This window comes from Phycodurus eques, chromosome 13 (genome assembly GCF_024500275.1).
Source record: "Phycodurus eques isolate BA_2022a chromosome 13, UOR_Pequ_1.1, whole genome shotgun sequence".
Taxonomy (NCBI): domain Eukaryota; kingdom Metazoa; phylum Chordata; class Actinopteri; order Syngnathiformes; family Syngnathidae; genus Phycodurus; species Phycodurus eques.
The window spans coordinates 17,000,141-17,016,771 of NC_084537.1; the positions used below are offsets into that span (position 1 = coordinate 17,000,141).

Below are 16,631 nucleotides of genomic sequence, written 5' to 3' on the forward strand. Positions count from 1 at the left end.
AACGTGGAAGTGGATTTCGGGATTACACATTTTAGCCTTATTTTGCTCACACGTTCCATCATTAAAACATTTATACAAAAGGGTTAAATAGTCAATATTCAATTCAAGAACATACATTTTACATTTCCACGATTTCTTTTGAAAAAATGTTTTATCTAAACGAGCATTTTACATATAATTTTAAACAATAACACGACACAGAGAGCTGGAAAAAGGATTTATGATTAGCAATTCCTTGCCCTGCTTAAAAATAGATTGTGTATAAAACATTAATGTGAGACCAATTCCACCAAGAATTGGAGACAAGTTTGTTTTGGAAGCAAAAATTCCGAGAGCAAAATAAAATAACTCCCCAAGCTATGACGAATCTTTATGATGGTCTAGCAGGGCACTGAAAACTCAATACACCTTTTCGAAATGAGAAGGGGAAAAAAAGAGATTTTCAAAATGTAAAAGCCAATAAAAACGAATGCAAATGCAAAAGCCAATAAAAACATTTCACTTAATTTTATTATTTTTATTATTTATTATTTATATTTACTTTACTTATGGGGCTAATTTACCTCCAGTATTGTAATTACGTAATATAACTGCGCCAAGCGTCAAAACGACCTTCACTTTGACTTGCAATACTACATTTAGTCGAGCGGGGGCACTTTAACTCCGTGTCGTTGAAACTGGTACAGCGAGTGTCGCTGCTAGCCGAGCCGGAGTCCTGGGTTCTCACGCTGCTTCACCTGCGGAGCTCAGCCGGTCGATTTTTTTTTTTTTTTTTTTTTTTTTTGGACTGGCTCCACGGCGGAGAATGAGACTTCACATGACCCGGTAATCAATTTTTAAAGCTCATTTGGTCACGTCCACAGACCACACCGACAGTCGATAAACGTGTGTTTTGAGGGCTGAACGATTCGACGTCTGGACTGTTAACTTAGCTGGCTAAGCGTTAGCAATTTAGCGTGTGGAAGCTAATTGTGACGACACAGCTATTATTGTTATTGGCATTACTTTTACAGGAAGACATGGAAATAGTGTAAAACAGAGAGAGACCTCCAACGCCGCGTCCTCCATGGATATTCAATGTGACTTGGATTCATTTTAGATGGCAGAAAATACAACAAAGATTTTTGTTCTTGTAAAATTACATATTTTTTTTACTCAGATTTTTTTAAAATAAATGTATGACCTTTTTCATGTAAAACGATAACTTTAATTTCACAAATATCATGGCTTTATTCTTACAATTCCAAACGTCTTAACTATGTTTTTTTTTTCTCAAAATTTTTCAACTTTACAAATTTTTTTCTTGGGAAATCATACCCCTCTTCTCGTAATGTTACCGTTCTCCTATATTATGATTTTAGTATTGGAAAAAAAATCCTAATATTATAGGAATAAAGTTGTATATTGGCAAACAATTCATAAAGTTGCGGGATTCAAGTCTTAATATTTAAGGGAAAATTACCAGCTGCGACTCTGGTTATCACATCTGCCTCACCGTTCTGAGGTTGGGGGTTTGAATCCGGGCTCTTGTGTGGCGATTACATGTTCTCCCCGTGCTTGCATGGGTTTTCTCATGGAACTCCGGCTTTCTCACACATTCCAAAAACATTCATTCATCCATCCATCCATTTTCTGAGCCGCTTCTCCTCACTAGGGTCGCGGGCGTGCTGGAGCCTATCCCAGCTGTCATCGTGCAGGAGGCGGTACACCCTGAACTGCTTGCCAGCCAATCACAGGGCACATACAAACAAACAACCATTCACACTCACAATCACACCTATGGACAATTTAGAGTTGTCAATTAACCTACAATGCATGTTTTTGGGATGTGGGAGGAAACCGGAGTGCCTGGAGAAAACCCACGCAGGCACGGGGAGAACATGCAAACTCCACACAGATGGGGCCGGGGATTGAACCCGGGTCCTCAGAACTGTGAGGCAGACGCTCTAACCAGTCGGCTACCGTGCCGCCTCCAAAAACATTAATGTTATGTTAATTGAAGACTCTAAATTGTCCATAAGTGTGAATGTGGATGAGGGTGAATGGTTGGTTGTCTCTATGTTGTGCCCTGTGATTGGCTGGTGACCAGTTCAGGGTGTACCCAGCTTCTCGCCCTCCAGCTCACCCGGAACCCGAGCAAGGATAAGCCTTACAGAAAAATGAATGGATAACCCAAGTTGGAATGGATTATTTCTGTTTTACATTTCCAATAGGAAGACTGGTTTACAAATCTATTTTGATTTGAAAAGGCTTGTTTGACGTGTCATAGAGCCCAATAATGAGCTTATTGCTACTTGGATGTACAGTAATAGCTGTTATGTGATGATGCGCTCTGTCTTGTCGCCGTGTGCAGTTCAGGGTGTTGCATGAGGACCAGCGGCGTCATCGCTAAAGCGCTCCAATGACGCACTACTCCCAGCTGTCGGCCAAGGCTGCTGCCCTGCGCGTCATCCACCTGCCGCTGGCCGTGTGCGGGTCTTTGGCACAGCTGGAGGTATGTCCCCCCCCAATATGTTATCGCTGCTGTAACATCACCACAGACTCCAGATGTGAGTTAGCAGAGGTTGCATGAGTTCAGATTACAGTTACACTTTGAACAGTCTATTTAAGGCCATCAAGAGGGTTGTTTGTTTTTACTGTGTCACTTTCTGGCTACAACTCTTGCTGTAACAATGTGCATTTCTTTGTAAATAAAACTAAAATAGTCCAACTATATATAGCCCTGACAAACGCATACAGTAAACTAACTAAAACTAATTTAAAAATACTAATGGATGTAAACCTCTGACTTTGAAGAAAGTCATGAAAAAATGTCACACAGTGAGAAAAAGTGTCTTTTTATATAGTGTACATAAACTTCTGTCTTTCAACTGTACTTGCTTGTTTAATTTTACACTTGATAAGTAGGCAGGCACACCAGAGACCCAACTATTTGTACACAAACCTTTACAAAGTAAATTATACATACCTTGTTCCCTTTAAATAAATTGTGAGAGCTGGGTCCTAACACAAGCTTGTGTGTGAATGTTTTATCAGGTGAGCGCTGGCACCAAGAAGCTGGTTGCCGCTGCAGCCTTCAGTGCGGTCTCGATGCTCTTACTTGCTTCCCACTTTCAGAGGAGGCGGGGCCGCAAGAAGGCCGGGTCGCCTCCGCCACGACTGCCATGGGAGCAGCCCGGCATCCAGCTCTTGTTCTCCTCAGCTGTGCCAGAGGACGGTGAGGCACCAGAGAAGTGTGTGTGTGTGTGTGTGTGTGTGTGTGTGTGTGTGTGTGTGTGTGTGTGTGTGTGTATATATATATATATATATACATACATATACACATATATATGTATATATATATATATATATATATATATATATATATATAATATGTGTGTGTATATATGTACATATATATATGTGTGTATATGTACATATATATATATATATATATATGTACATATATATATATATATATATACAAATGTACATATGTGTATATATATGTACATATATATATATATATATATATATATATATAAAGGCTTTACACAATCAAAAAAAAATTATCTCCGATCACAAGATGGAGGAATGTGTCTATTTAAATGACCTGTTCATTTACTGTATATACTTGTGTACTAAATTGCTCCAAAAAATATATTTACAATAAATAATGTATCTTTGTTCCTCTATTTATGCCAGTGAGGCATAGTGAGAGAGAGAACAAATTAATGGTCTTCTATTAGATGGCAGGAAGTACATACAGTAATTAATCTACTTTTTGTGACATTTTTGTTTGTTGGTGTGCCGTGAGATTTTTCAATTGTAAAATATGTTCCTTGCCTCCATAAAGGTTGGAAATCACTGCTCTAGTCAGATCGTGTATTCTAATCATTCAGGTCAAACCAACATTACATGACAGAAATAACAGCCGTGAGTCCAGGGGATGTTGGCGGATGGTCCAGTCATAGTCTTGAACCTAGGTCCCCCACGGTGGCAGGCGATGATCTTAACCATTGGGCCACGGCTGCCCAGCATTTTTATTCCCTGCTTGTGAGCCGTATCACATTAAAAGTACGTGAACATACCTCAAGCAAGCCTTAATGAACATCCTCTCCTGTCCTGAGCACCGGTGACCACCAACACGTTTTTCCCCATTTTGTCCTCATAATACCGTCGGCTCGCTCTACTCTTGTTGTCGTCGCCATGGTAACGAGTGTATCTTTGTCGCTTTTGAGTTGGCAAGATAAAGCCCAATGATCGTAAGAAATGGCATCAGGAATTTTATTGCAGTAGTCTGACAGTGCAATCGTGAAAAAGCAAATTTGTCTTGTCTGATCCAGTTACGTGTTGCCTGTCCCACACCGCAAAGGTTTTTTTATTTTTATTTTTTTTAAGTAACTTCTTTGGCCGTCAGATGTTGACAGTACTACGTCAAAAGACGCGACAAGGCTAACAATAAACTAGCTTTTGGATGCAAATATACTGTGCACACGGCGACGCGGAGTAAATGTCTTTTGCGGCGGCGAATTATGACATTAAAGCCGATCAACATAAAATGCTAAATATCGGCAGATACCGATCAGCCCGATCGAATCGGTGTAAAGTCTAATGTATATCTAATCTAAGTTTAATGGCGACATAAAGCATTTTTTTTTCACAATTAAAATTTTTAATACAGTAATTGGTCACAGGCGGTGTCCATATTTCATATTTGTGAAGCTTTGTGAAATTGCTTATAATTTATGTACCAGTTTGAATAATGTATGAATGAATCATTTTATTTTTCAACATGAAGCCTATTTAAACTTTGTTTGCCTAGGTGTAGGATATGTTTTTACTCAGATATACATTTCAAATGATGCCAAATAACTTGAAACACCCTTTACGATTAATTAAAAGTCAAATAATGTAAAACCATTCACCCTGTAAAGTCACCTGAAGGTGTTATTCAAGCGACTTAGTGGCGTTTTACAGGTTTTGATGTAATAAGTGTGTTCGAGGGATTTTTATTTTATTTTATTTTTAGCAATTAGAGAAGGTACCTTATTGCCATCGCATGTGGGAAAAGTCAGCCAAAGTTGCCGATGTACTTTCAGTCAGTTATTGAAGGGGACAACCAGTCAAACACACAAATACAAAATGAGAACACTCAAGGAGCTGCTGATGGCCACAACTCACTGCGGACACTCAAAGACTAAGCTGCCAACCCGACTCAACCCGTTGACCTCACTCACTAGGCCACGCCCCTTAAAGGAACACATCCAATACACAGAAGCAACAGCATTTGTTTGATTCACACATTGTAGCACTTTTGGAGCGTTCCACTTTATATATAAAAACATCTTCACACTCCTTTGCACAGATAAGAGCAGTCATCAGAACTTGACGCGCTCTCTCAACTCCAAGTCGTGTTTCTCTCTTGCACCTGTCCACGTATCGGCAGGAGCCCCCAGGGAGCGTTCTGAGAGTATAATGTCGAGCACGGACACATCTAGCAGTGGCACCTGCGCCATAGAGTCCAGCTGCTGGGACCGACTAGGCGACGCCGACATCTGCAGCATGGTCACCACTCCTGAGAACCTCTACCTCATGGGTAAACGTGTTTGGATGGTATCTCATGCTATGTCCTCATGTTTTGTGATTTATGATGTGTGTCCTTGGCAGGTATGGATTTATTTGAAGAGGCGCTGCGGCGGTGGGAGGAGGCGTTGACGTTCAGGAGCAAGCAGGTGGATGACAACTTTATCTCTGTCAAGACTGGAGCTGCGGATGCCATCGCTGAGGACAACATGGAAGTCTGTGCTTCTGTGTCTACATTTGTCTTCCATCATTCCATTTTCTATAGCGGTTCTCCTCCTTTTGGCCCGCAGATAAGATGGATCTTAATCAGCTGACTTTGAGCGAGAATCAATCACGTGGCACATATAGACAACCCTTCACACTCACACTTAGACAATTTAGAGCAGGGGTGTCAAGAAGGCCATTCAGAATGAGAAACCAAATAGTCATAGAATACAATCTTAGATTACCCTTGTTTCGTCAGTGTTACGTTCATTCGTAATGCATGGCACAACTAAAGGTACAGTTGTTCAGACAAATATAATGACAACAAAAATAGTGTAATAGATTATTCATCCCATGAGGGAAATTAGGTAAGAGCTGATATCTAGCCATTTGCCGTGTTTTCTTTGACAGTAACCAAAATCACTGGGAACACTAGGAAGTACTGATCACTGGGAAAATTAAGTTTAAGTATGTCACTGGGCAAAAAGCAACGGGATGTTCTTCTCTCCTTGAACTACAACACTTAGGCAGTTGAACCTCCAACACTTTAAAAGCTTATGTCCTTCCTTTTTTTTGCCTGTAGGACGTCATTAGTGCAGAGTTTATCCACAGGCTGAAGTCGCTGCTGCAAAGGGCTTACCGCTTGCAGGGCGAGTTCGAGGGCGTGTTGGGGGTTGCGTCGGAGCCTTCGTCCAACGCCAGCAGCCACGGTCGGTCGCTCCCACCACGTACACGACAAATGACTATCTGGACATGTACATGACATTTTCTGATTTGTCTGTCAGACATTGTGTCTCAAGAGGAGCAGGAGGACGCGTGTCTAAGGGACAGCATCAGCATCGCCTCCACCGACTCCTTTGTGTCCGCCGCTGAAGTGAGCGAATCCAGTGCAACCGTTTTATTTTTAATACAGTGAGACGTGCAGTCGTGTGCGTCTTTGTCACGTAATTTCAGTGGGAATTATTGTAATTCTTTACAAAAGTGATTTCTTTTTTTATTTTTTTTTTTATTGTCTTCCTTTAGTGGTCTTTTCATAGCATTACTATTCAAATTACTGTTTCTGCTAGTTGTCAGAGCACAGGGAGCTGAGGAGCAGCTACACAGTGACTCATCATCCCTTCTATGAGGCGGCCTTGCAGATGGCGGAGGATGGCCAGATCTCCTGCAGGGTGCTGCGGTAAATGTCTGACATGGGAACAGATGTTTGGTGTGGACACTAAAACCAGTTTGGTTTCACATTGACAGGACCGAGCTGTTGGAGTGCCTCGGAGATGTGGATTTCCTGGCCAAGTTGCACTGCGTGCGGCAGGCTTCTCAGGTCGGTGGAGTCGATCTTCCCTCCTAGCGTCTCTTCTGTGTTACATAGCCGCAACGGTGAAGAATTCAGTTTTGTTGTTGCGGTTATTGCCTTGTCTGCAGCTCATCCTGTGTGAAAGAACCACAAGGTCGTTTCTGGCAGAGACTGGGAAGAAGATTTTGTCATCCATCATTGTCAAAGCGCAGAAGGTACAATGGAAGTATTAATTGACCATTTGTTCAAGGAATAATGCATTGAATTTGTGGTTTCTTTGTTGTCGCACCACTTACAATAACAATTAAGCTCAAGATCAGTACTGCTGCTATAATGATTGCCATGTAGACCGCCCAATGACAGGGACTCCAAAGACAGCCAGTGAGAGTGCTGTGGGACTGCGCAAGTTGCGACTTGAACATAAACATGGAAAAGTTATGCAAACTGGGATGATTAAATCCTAGACAGAACGCCCCGAAAAGTCAAAGCGTCTGGCTCTACTTTTCTACTTCACAATAGTAAAGCTTCAGTCGTGGCAGGAAACTGAAAATCCACACCGTATTGAACGAATCAGCCAGAACGAGCCATGCAAGAATGTAAAATGTTTTTTGACGGTTATCAAAAGGGATTCCAAAAACAGCTAGCGAGTAAACATGGTACTGTGCCAGAAGGTAGTGACTTGGACAAAGAAAAAAATAACAGGAGTAATTAAATCTTTTAAGATGTTTTTTCTCGGTCCCAATAAAAGTCGACACATCCGCGTCTACTTGCATCAGTTTTCCTGTTAAAAATAGTAAAAATTCAGTCATTGAGGGGCGTTAAGAAATTTACGCCGAACTGTATAGTACTGCTTAGAAAAGATGGAAGAAAACCAGGCTCCTTCTATATTTGGCCTCGGTAAGGACACAAATTTTTATTGATGAGGAGACTGAAGAAAGCAACAAAATGGAGCGCTGCAGCAAAGTGGAGACTGTGGAGTATAACACTTAGTGCTGAGTTTAATGTTAGCATTTCTGGCAGCATCTGCTCAAATGTGACAAAGATTACTCATCAGTTTGTCCAGTGAGCAGTCCACAGTGGCTTACTTGGCATGCTGTGGATTTCAGAGCCCAAAGAGGTTTGAGGAAGTGTTTGAGGAGATGATGTGCTTCCTGGAGCAAGCGGAGCACTGGGATAACACTGCGTTGGAGTTGGCCACGCGGGGTGTTAAACACCTCAACTTCTATGACATCGTGCTGGACTTCATCCTGATGGACTCTTTCGAGGATCTGGAGAACCCGCCCATCTCCATTCAGAATGTCATCAACAACCGCTGGCTCAACAGCTCCTTCAAGGAGACGGTGCGAGTAGCAAAATGGCAGACTCCACAAGACTGCGGTAAATTCTGAGGTGACCTTTTTGTGTGTTATTGCTAGGCGGTGGCATCAAGCTGCTGGTCAGTGCTGAAGCAGAAGAGGCAACACATGAAGGTTTGCACATCCTCTGGTCTCTTTCACACAAGATCTCACATTTAGTCTGTGTTGTATAGTACAGTGGTTCTCAAACTGGGGTGTCCCAGAGCTGTAGCTTTGCAATACAGTACGAACCCGCGCTTTACGCCTGGGATAGGGACCAAGCCCTGTCACAAATACCCAAAAAAATGCAAGGAATTCCCACAAGAAGGGCAGCAAATGACTACTTTTGTTGAAACGAAGCTCTTCAATTCACTTGGCCTCAAACCAATACTGTTATTGCTTTGGCGTCAAGGTGGCATCCAAACAATAGTTATTTCTTCGGCCTGAGCACAAAATCAGCCAATAGGTTATAGGTTCCAAAAATAAGTTCCTGAATAGATGAATTTGCAAATGTTGAACCATTAAAGGGGACAAATGAATTCAAATCATCCATGCATTCCTGAGTTACAGATGTTTTTTTTCTGCCAAGAGGCCTGAAATCAAGTTATTTGAATTTCTCAAGCTTATCTACATCACTAGCGAAGATCTCCACCTTACCTTTCGCTCCCGAGCCAGTGCTGTAAACATAGCTAACAAACAAAGAGGAATGGGGGCAGTCTTAGCCAAATATGGACAAAGTGGATACAAAACTGGGTCAAACAGAAGTAACTGTCTTTTCTGGACACTCGTATGACAAAACAAAATTATTATTATTATTTTTTTTTTTAAATGACATTGACACTTTTATACTAAGTCCATATTAGAGTCACTCTATGGATGTCTAAATAGCCAAAATATGGGACCTTTAATATGCGGGCGTTCCCTGTAAATTTTGTCACAAAAGAAAATTTTTAGACATAAATATTGGGCCAGTAACTCCTTCCTACCTTAGCTTTGGCTCAATTAAAAGCGTTCAACACCTGGGATATTAAAAGTTATCAAAAGCTTTTTTTGTCCGACATACTATATGCCGGCGGCGGCTCTTCAACCGTAGCTTTTCTGAGGTCGCCGAAAACAGAACATGGTGGCAGTTCATCAGACCTATTTGCGCTACGTTGCACCTACGCCTACAAAAATTCCTACACGCGTGTAGCACTCCCACACGAACAAAATTGTAATTACAACCCATGTCCTAAACTCAACAGAAAATGATCTACGGCCTTGTAAATGTAACATTCACAGTAGTTACAAGTGCGACCATCATTACTGACAATACATACAGTAGTTTAGTTGGCCAAAGAGTTCATTACCTTCTTTCAACACCCGCACTTAGTCAATATAACCTTTTGAAAAGGCTTTGCATTTGTTCAACAGCAGTGGTGTCCTACCTATGGCCTGGGGGACATTTGGGGCCCATCCGCCATTATTGTATGACCTGCATTATCTCAATGTAACCTTTGAGAAGGCTTTCTTTGTATGCACTTGTCCAACAGCAGTGGTGTCCTACCTATGGCCTGGCCCGCATTTTCTCAATATAACTTGTTACACAGCTTTGCAGTGGTGTTCAACCTATGGCCCAGGGGTCATTGGCAGCCGGTCCTCCCATTTTATGCGGCCGGACCTTTTTGCAACATTTGCATGGGTCATACTTTTGCACTTGTCCTGCAGCAATGGTGTCAACCTATGGCCTTGGGGGACCATCCCCCATTATATTGTATGGCCCACATTTACTCAATATGGGCCATAACTTTGCATATGTCCTAAAGCGTGGTGTCCAACCTACCGCCCGGGGGCAATTTGCGGCCTTTCATCATGCCAATACCCCAACGGGGCCGGGGTGCGAGGGCCCAATTATAACTGCGCGGGATCTTGGAAAAATCTCTTCCCTGCCACCAACAAAGTTTGAGAACCCCTGGTTTCCACATCACATAAAAAGCCAAAAATATGCTGGTCTCCTAATTTTTTTTCAACGCAGGTTCCAGACGGCTTCATCGCTCGCTTCTACACGCTGTGTGAGCAGATCAGTCCCGTCCTGGCGTGGGGCTTCTTGGGGCCGAAGAGTCCCCTGCATGACTTCTGTTGCTTCTTCAAGGTCAGTCTCAAAGATGATGATGTAGTGTTTCTTGGAAATATTACAACACTTGGCCAGGTAGATGATGTGATGCATAACCTCAATTTGCACACAAATGGTGTTCCACGCCAAAGTCTCATCCCTAACCTATGCTAACGCAGTCTTATTTTTAGCATTAATTCAGCCATCTTTTTACCCTAAAATTAGTTACGCAAAATCGTATTTATAAATCATTACATTTATTGTTAATTTGTAAAATAAGGAATTGGACATGTACTTTGATTGGATAATTGATTATAAAATCATCAGATTGAGCTCTGAATGACCTGGTTCATTTGTCAGTTTTGCTGCTGATGTTGATCATGAGTTAAATGCCCACTTGGTTTCAACTCCTCGAGGCAAATTTTTATTAAACTGGAAATGGTATCGGTTTTAGAAGTTCCGCTAGTTGTTTCAGGGAATGCCCATTAAGCGTTAAGGTACAGTCTCACCACTCGAGGCCTTCTTTACTGCAACTTTAATGGCCACTTCCCACATGGTTTCTTTATGCATTGCGGTTGTACAGGATCAGGTGGTGCACTTTCTCAAGGACATATTTGACCTGGACAAGGTTCGCTACTCATCAGTTGACAGCCTGGCCGAGGACATGTTGCACTTGCTGCACCGCCGCTCCGAACTGCTGCTGGCCTACCTGGGTGCAGAGTACTCCCTGCAGCTTACTGGATGCAGCGGCACCACACTGCACCTTGTACCTGGAGCCCTTATGGAGTCCAATGTGCAGTGAGTGGTTTTAACTGTACTATATTTCCCAACATGAGTGATGATTAGTGCAGCCTTCTCGTGTCCCGCTCATCTTAACTATGCCATGACTCTGCACTTTGTTGTATCATGCAAAATAAAGCTGGAATATTGACCATATAATGATCACATACAGGTGCTGGTCATATAATTAGAATATCATGAATGTTTATTTCTATAATTCCATTTAAAAAGTGAAACTTGTATATTCTATTCATTCATTTCACACAGACTGAGGATTAATTTCAATTTTTTTTTAATTTTGATGATAAATGACAACTAATGAAAATACCACATTCAGCATCTCAAATTTGATTACCATATTTTCACAACCATAGGGTGCACTGAATTAAAAGGTGCAGTCTCAGTTACGGGGTCTATTTCTGTATTTAACACATACATATGGCGCACCGTATTATGGACGCAGGCATGGTAAAACATATGGTAGCATGCAATGCAGCGTGTCATGGAGTCAGTCAGTCTGTGGCACTGCTCAGGTGTTACGAGAGCCCAGGTTGCTCTAATAGTAGCCTGGCGTATCGCATTTTTCTCTTCACATTACAATGGGGTTGAGGTCAGGTGAGTTTGCTGGCCAATCAAGAACAGGGATACCATGGTCCTTAACCCTTTTAGCACCACAGTAACATTAAAACAGCTATTCTATTTATGTCAATAATTGTGTCAAAAAATGCTGTGTGTAAATAATATACACCCTTTTTCTAGAAGTAGAACTTTCAAAGTCTGTCAAGTACTTACCATTCTTATGTACTTAAATACCTAAAAAGAAGGACAAAAACTGAATTGAACTTTCGTTATATAAATTCTTGAAAAGTACAGATTGAACATTTCTGAGATTGCAAACATCTAATTTAAACTATTTTACAACAACTCAGTTTTACATTTCTGGAGCTATCTGAGTCCATGTTACAGGCTGCAATATTTGTCAATAAATAGCCAAGGGGTTTTTATTTTTCGGTGTTAATATTTTTATTTTTATTTTAGCAGTGGTAGTTACAATTCCTGTCCACCTGAAGACAGAGACCCACATCACACATCCAAGGTGTCCTTTTGTAGCACAGAGTGCACTTTTTCCTTCCCAATGCTCTTTTGTCTGTGCACTCATTTTTGTTGGTTGGGATAGGGAAGTGGCCTGGTCAGTGGCACGCCAAGTAGGTGCGCACTCAGCTCCTCCTGGAAAGCCTGGCATGTGACCTGCTGCTGTGTGCCTTGCTGAGCTCCTTGTGCACAATGAAACTATTTGTGACAGCAATGTCCAGCAGGTGCTGAAAGAGAGTCATTGACCATCTTCTGGTTTTCCGGTACACCGAGTTTGTTGCCAACATCTGGTCAGAGGTATCCACACCCCCCATGTATTTGTTGTATTCGGCCACTGCTGTAGGCCTGGGGATCCCCTGACTTTGCCCATTGTCCTTCTGCCACCCAGTGTAAACAGAATAGACAGTGGTGCATATGGCCACTTCCCTGGTGTCCATCACTTATCCATCGGAGGGAGACTTGATATTTTTGTTGAGCATTTTTTTGGGTTGTGGGACACGTTATAAAGTTAGAAATAAATATAGAATGCAAACAGTTTTACTTACTGTGGTTGAGGTGAGAGAGAAGACATGGCTGACTCCTCCTGTTCATCTACAAGTTTCCTGGGGACCCTAGTGTCATGTGCTCTCCCTTGACATTTCCTCGTATTCACAAAACAACCAAGGAGGAAATGTCCCAAAAATGTCAAAAAAAATCACAATGGCAAATACGACAAAAGCACGGTAAAATACAAAAGAATAAATAAAATAGCCGAAACACTGACAAACTCAATCGAAAAAACAAAAAATTGCAAACATAAAATCACCAGGGGAAAAAAAAATACTAAAACAATTTACAAGACTGATTTACACAGAATATACCTCTGAGATTTTGCTAAACTCCAAGAAACCACACCCAAAATCTTGACTGAATCCTCCCACACACAAACACAGCTGCTGCTCATTTCCTCCCTCCCCCGACATGACTCTCATGCCTTACCGTAAAGCATGTAATAGCATCACTCTACCTCACGCAACATGGATTCTGTGCCTCTCCTCTCTTCCTCCAGACTCTGGGACCTTGATTTCCAACACTTTTTTCTACCACATCTTTTCCTTCCCTTCGCCTCTCTTTGAATGTGCTTGGACACGTAGCTCTGTGAACAGCCAGCCTCTTTAGCAATGATCTTCTCTCTTGCCCTTCTTGTGCAAAGTGTCAGTCAACTGTGAGGTCTGAAGTCTTCCCTACAGAACTAGACAGAGACCATTTAAAGGCCTTTGCAGGTGTTTTGGGTTAAGTAGCTGATTAGAGTGTGGCATCAGGTGTCTTCAATATTGTACCGCTCCACAATATTCAAATGTTCTGAGATACTCAGTTTGAGGTTTTCATTAGTTATACTCATCCATAAAAAAAAAAAACACTTTAAATGTCGGTCTGTGTGAAATGAATGTATACATTATACAAGTTTCACTTTTTAAATGGAATTACTGAAATCAACTTTTTCCATGGTATTCTTAATTATATGACCGGCACCTGTATATACACACAGTAGAACTGCCCAAGTTGAACACTATCTATTGTGACAAAATTTTAAGTCGTTTCAAAACTATTTCTACTATAGCAAATATGAATACATCACTTATCTATTTTATGCAACATTTTAACTTCAACTGTTACACTGGTATAAAACGTTAAACACTATAAAGAAAATTTCGGGAAAAAAAGTAAAAACTACTCACCCTTTGAAGACACTTGACAGAGGCAAGGGACCAGGAAAGGTGTTTGCAGAGCAACGCTGTCTCTTCGTGGCGTTTTGTAGGTCAAATTAATGCATTCATTCATCTTCCGTTCCGCTTATCTTCACTAATTGAGATTTAATAGACATTTCTTGTACTACTCTAACTTCTCCACTTATTTGCTCTCTGGTAGCATCAGAGAGAGAAAAAAAAATATATATAAAAAATAATTCCTTTTGTTGTGATTTTTCACATTTTGGTTGACCTACAAATTGTGCCACACACCTGTAATTTTTTTTTTTTTTTTTTTTTTCTTGAACCCAAGATCCATTTAGATTTTAAAGGTAAAATGTAATGTCTATCAGGAGGTATCCAAGCATCTATTAAAACTTGCACACTGAATACTAAATGAGCCATTCACTCTTGAAAAAGAAACCTTTGAGTAAATGCATGTGGGGAAAATATTTTCGTACACATACTATGTACACTATATTTTTAGTCAGTCATTTCTGTCCATGTCATTGTATTAAATGAGATGTTTGTACTATACATCCAATATGTAACTTAAGTGAATTTTGATAAGTGCTGCAATTGTTGATCACAGAGGGATTGAAAAGGTCACCAATTGTCCATTTTGTGCTAATCGTCTTCACTGCTGCAGATTTGTTACTTTGTGCTCTCAAATTTAATATTAAAGGTCATGATCAATGTCAATTTACACTGGTGATTTGTAGATGTTTTGAAATTTCAGCCACATTGAAAAGTAATCTGTGCGTCAATGTTACAACCAAATAAACACTGATCAGTCTGTCTTTGATCTAATGAGCCACTTAGTCATCAAATTCATTTGTGACACCTTTATTAATAATGAACATGACAGTAGGAGTGAGCATATAATACAGCATGTTTACCTCTAGAAGGCTTCCTCCTGCTAAATAACCCTCCCCCCAACCCGCAGAGCCTGAGTGGGACATTTTAATGACACAACACATCATGTTCAAAGTTCAGTTCCTGTCCTCATCCAACTTTCTAAACCATTCATTGCAACAACCATGACGACTAGAAATATAAATGACAACCATCAAACGACTCAAATCACTATGGCAGCGTTAAAACAGTCAACTCGAGCAGAAAACATACCTAACTTGCACTTTTTGCAGTCACAAAAAATTGCATTACTTGTTTAATGATCTGTTTTTTTGTTTTGTTTTTTACCTTAAGCACTGGAGCTCTTGCCCGGCCTACGCTCGGCAGAAACTACCACAGGCTCTGATTCTAGCGCCTAAGCTTGCAGCGTCCTCCAACACTGTGAGCGAGAAGTGAAGGTGTTTCAATGAGTACGTCAGCACTGTGCTTTACAGCAGAATAAACACCACCAGAGTACATTTGTCAACATCACGTATTTTCTTTTTCAAAACAAAACAAAAAAAAAATCATGGCCCTGTCCTTCTGCTGCAGCTTTACAGGACATGCACGACAATTCAAAAACGAACAATTTAAAGGTCTGTGTCATAATTATGCACACATACACAGCACTTCCTCATAACCAACCAGTTTGTACTTTTGAGTCAAGTCCACAAAGTCGTACAAGTCATGTGTGTCACTTTTCAGTTCAGCATGATTTCATTTACAGGGTGAGCATTTCTTTGCATGGATGGAAACCTGGTCAAATCGGAAAAACAAGACAGTGGAACCTCCAAAGTGGAATTAAGTGGCGTAGGTTCACGTCAAAGTTGTTTTCCAAACCAGAGGGATGCATTTATCAATTGAATAGGTTCTGGCATCAAATTGTTGTCACGAAGACAGTTTTAACCAACCTGTCACGTTCCTTTCTCAGGAGTCATGCTCCTGTGTCAATCTGACCTGAGGCCATGTTTAATTAGCCACAAGTGTCAAAAATAATCATCCCATTGTCTATTAGTACTCATTTTCAATGTATGCGTTGATTACAACAGGAAAAAGTACTAAGCAACTTGTATTCAACTTTCAAATGGGTGTATTACACCCACAACATTGGGGCAGGGGTCCTCAACTGACGTGTGTAAAGCGAAGTTTATAACTGTATAATAAAACTGTGGTAAAACTAGAGATATGGGAAAAATAGAAACACTTGTTGCCACTTTCGTACCATTGTACTCAGTAGCCAGATCCTTTCAGACATCGCCGTTCTATGGCTATGATCACAGGGACCCTTCTTGTCCCCCTACCCAGAAGGCAAAAGCACAGTTGTGGCATTTATCCTCACAGATGTTTCACATCATCACACTAATTCATATTTTCCATTCAATTCTGGATATAGTTCTTCTTTGGAGGTTCCACTGTATTTCACTATTGTTTCCTTAGGCTTTGCTTACCTGGATTACTGCAGCAGAACCTAAGGTGCAAGGTCTGGGGGGGTTGGGGGAGAACACTGCAAAGATCAGATATATATTGCACTATATAGATATATATATTTGCAGTCAATACGATTTCTCCTTTACTGAACTGGTCATTACAAATCAAATGCCTTTTAAACAGTACTCAATCAATCAATATTCATGTGACAAGTCCACGACTTA

The 16,631-nt window shown here is 40.9% G+C and overlaps 2 protein-coding genes across 6 annotated transcripts in view; one reads left to right on the forward strand and one right to left on the reverse strand.

Moving 5' to 3' along the window:
* miga1 (mitoguardin 1) lies at nucleotides 1-15,477 on the forward strand. Its single transcript, XM_061693615.1, has 15 exons — nucleotides 1-825; nucleotides 2,354-2,494; nucleotides 3,037-3,217; nucleotides 5,348-5,578; nucleotides 5,650-5,780; nucleotides 6,353-6,479; nucleotides 6,555-6,643; nucleotides 6,837-6,946; nucleotides 7,015-7,087; nucleotides 7,189-7,275; nucleotides 8,167-8,400; nucleotides 8,476-8,529; nucleotides 10,409-10,525; nucleotides 11,070-11,284; nucleotides 15,295-15,477. The coding sequence occupies exons 2-15, from the start codon at nucleotides 2,402-2,404 to the stop codon at nucleotides 15,344-15,346; spliced, it is 1,794 nt and encodes a 597-aa protein (XP_061549599.1). The 5' UTR covers nucleotides 1-825; nucleotides 2,354-2,401; the 3' UTR covers nucleotides 15,347-15,477.
* Nucleotides 11,098-16,631, reverse strand: part of fubp1 (far upstream element (FUSE) binding protein 1) — a 23,345-nt gene continuing 17,811 nt past the window's right edge. For 4 of the 5 annotated variants that reach the window (XM_061693612.1, XM_061693609.1, XM_061693607.1 and 1 more), the window contains one exon: nucleotides 11,098-16,483. In XM_061693612.1, the coding sequence (XP_061549596.1) occupies nucleotides 16,448-16,483 (36 nt within the window). In that variant the 3' untranslated portion in view covers nucleotides 11,098-16,447. The remainder of the gene's footprint in view (nucleotides 16,484-16,631) is intronic. The other variant, XM_061693608.1, reaches the window with a different exon arrangement.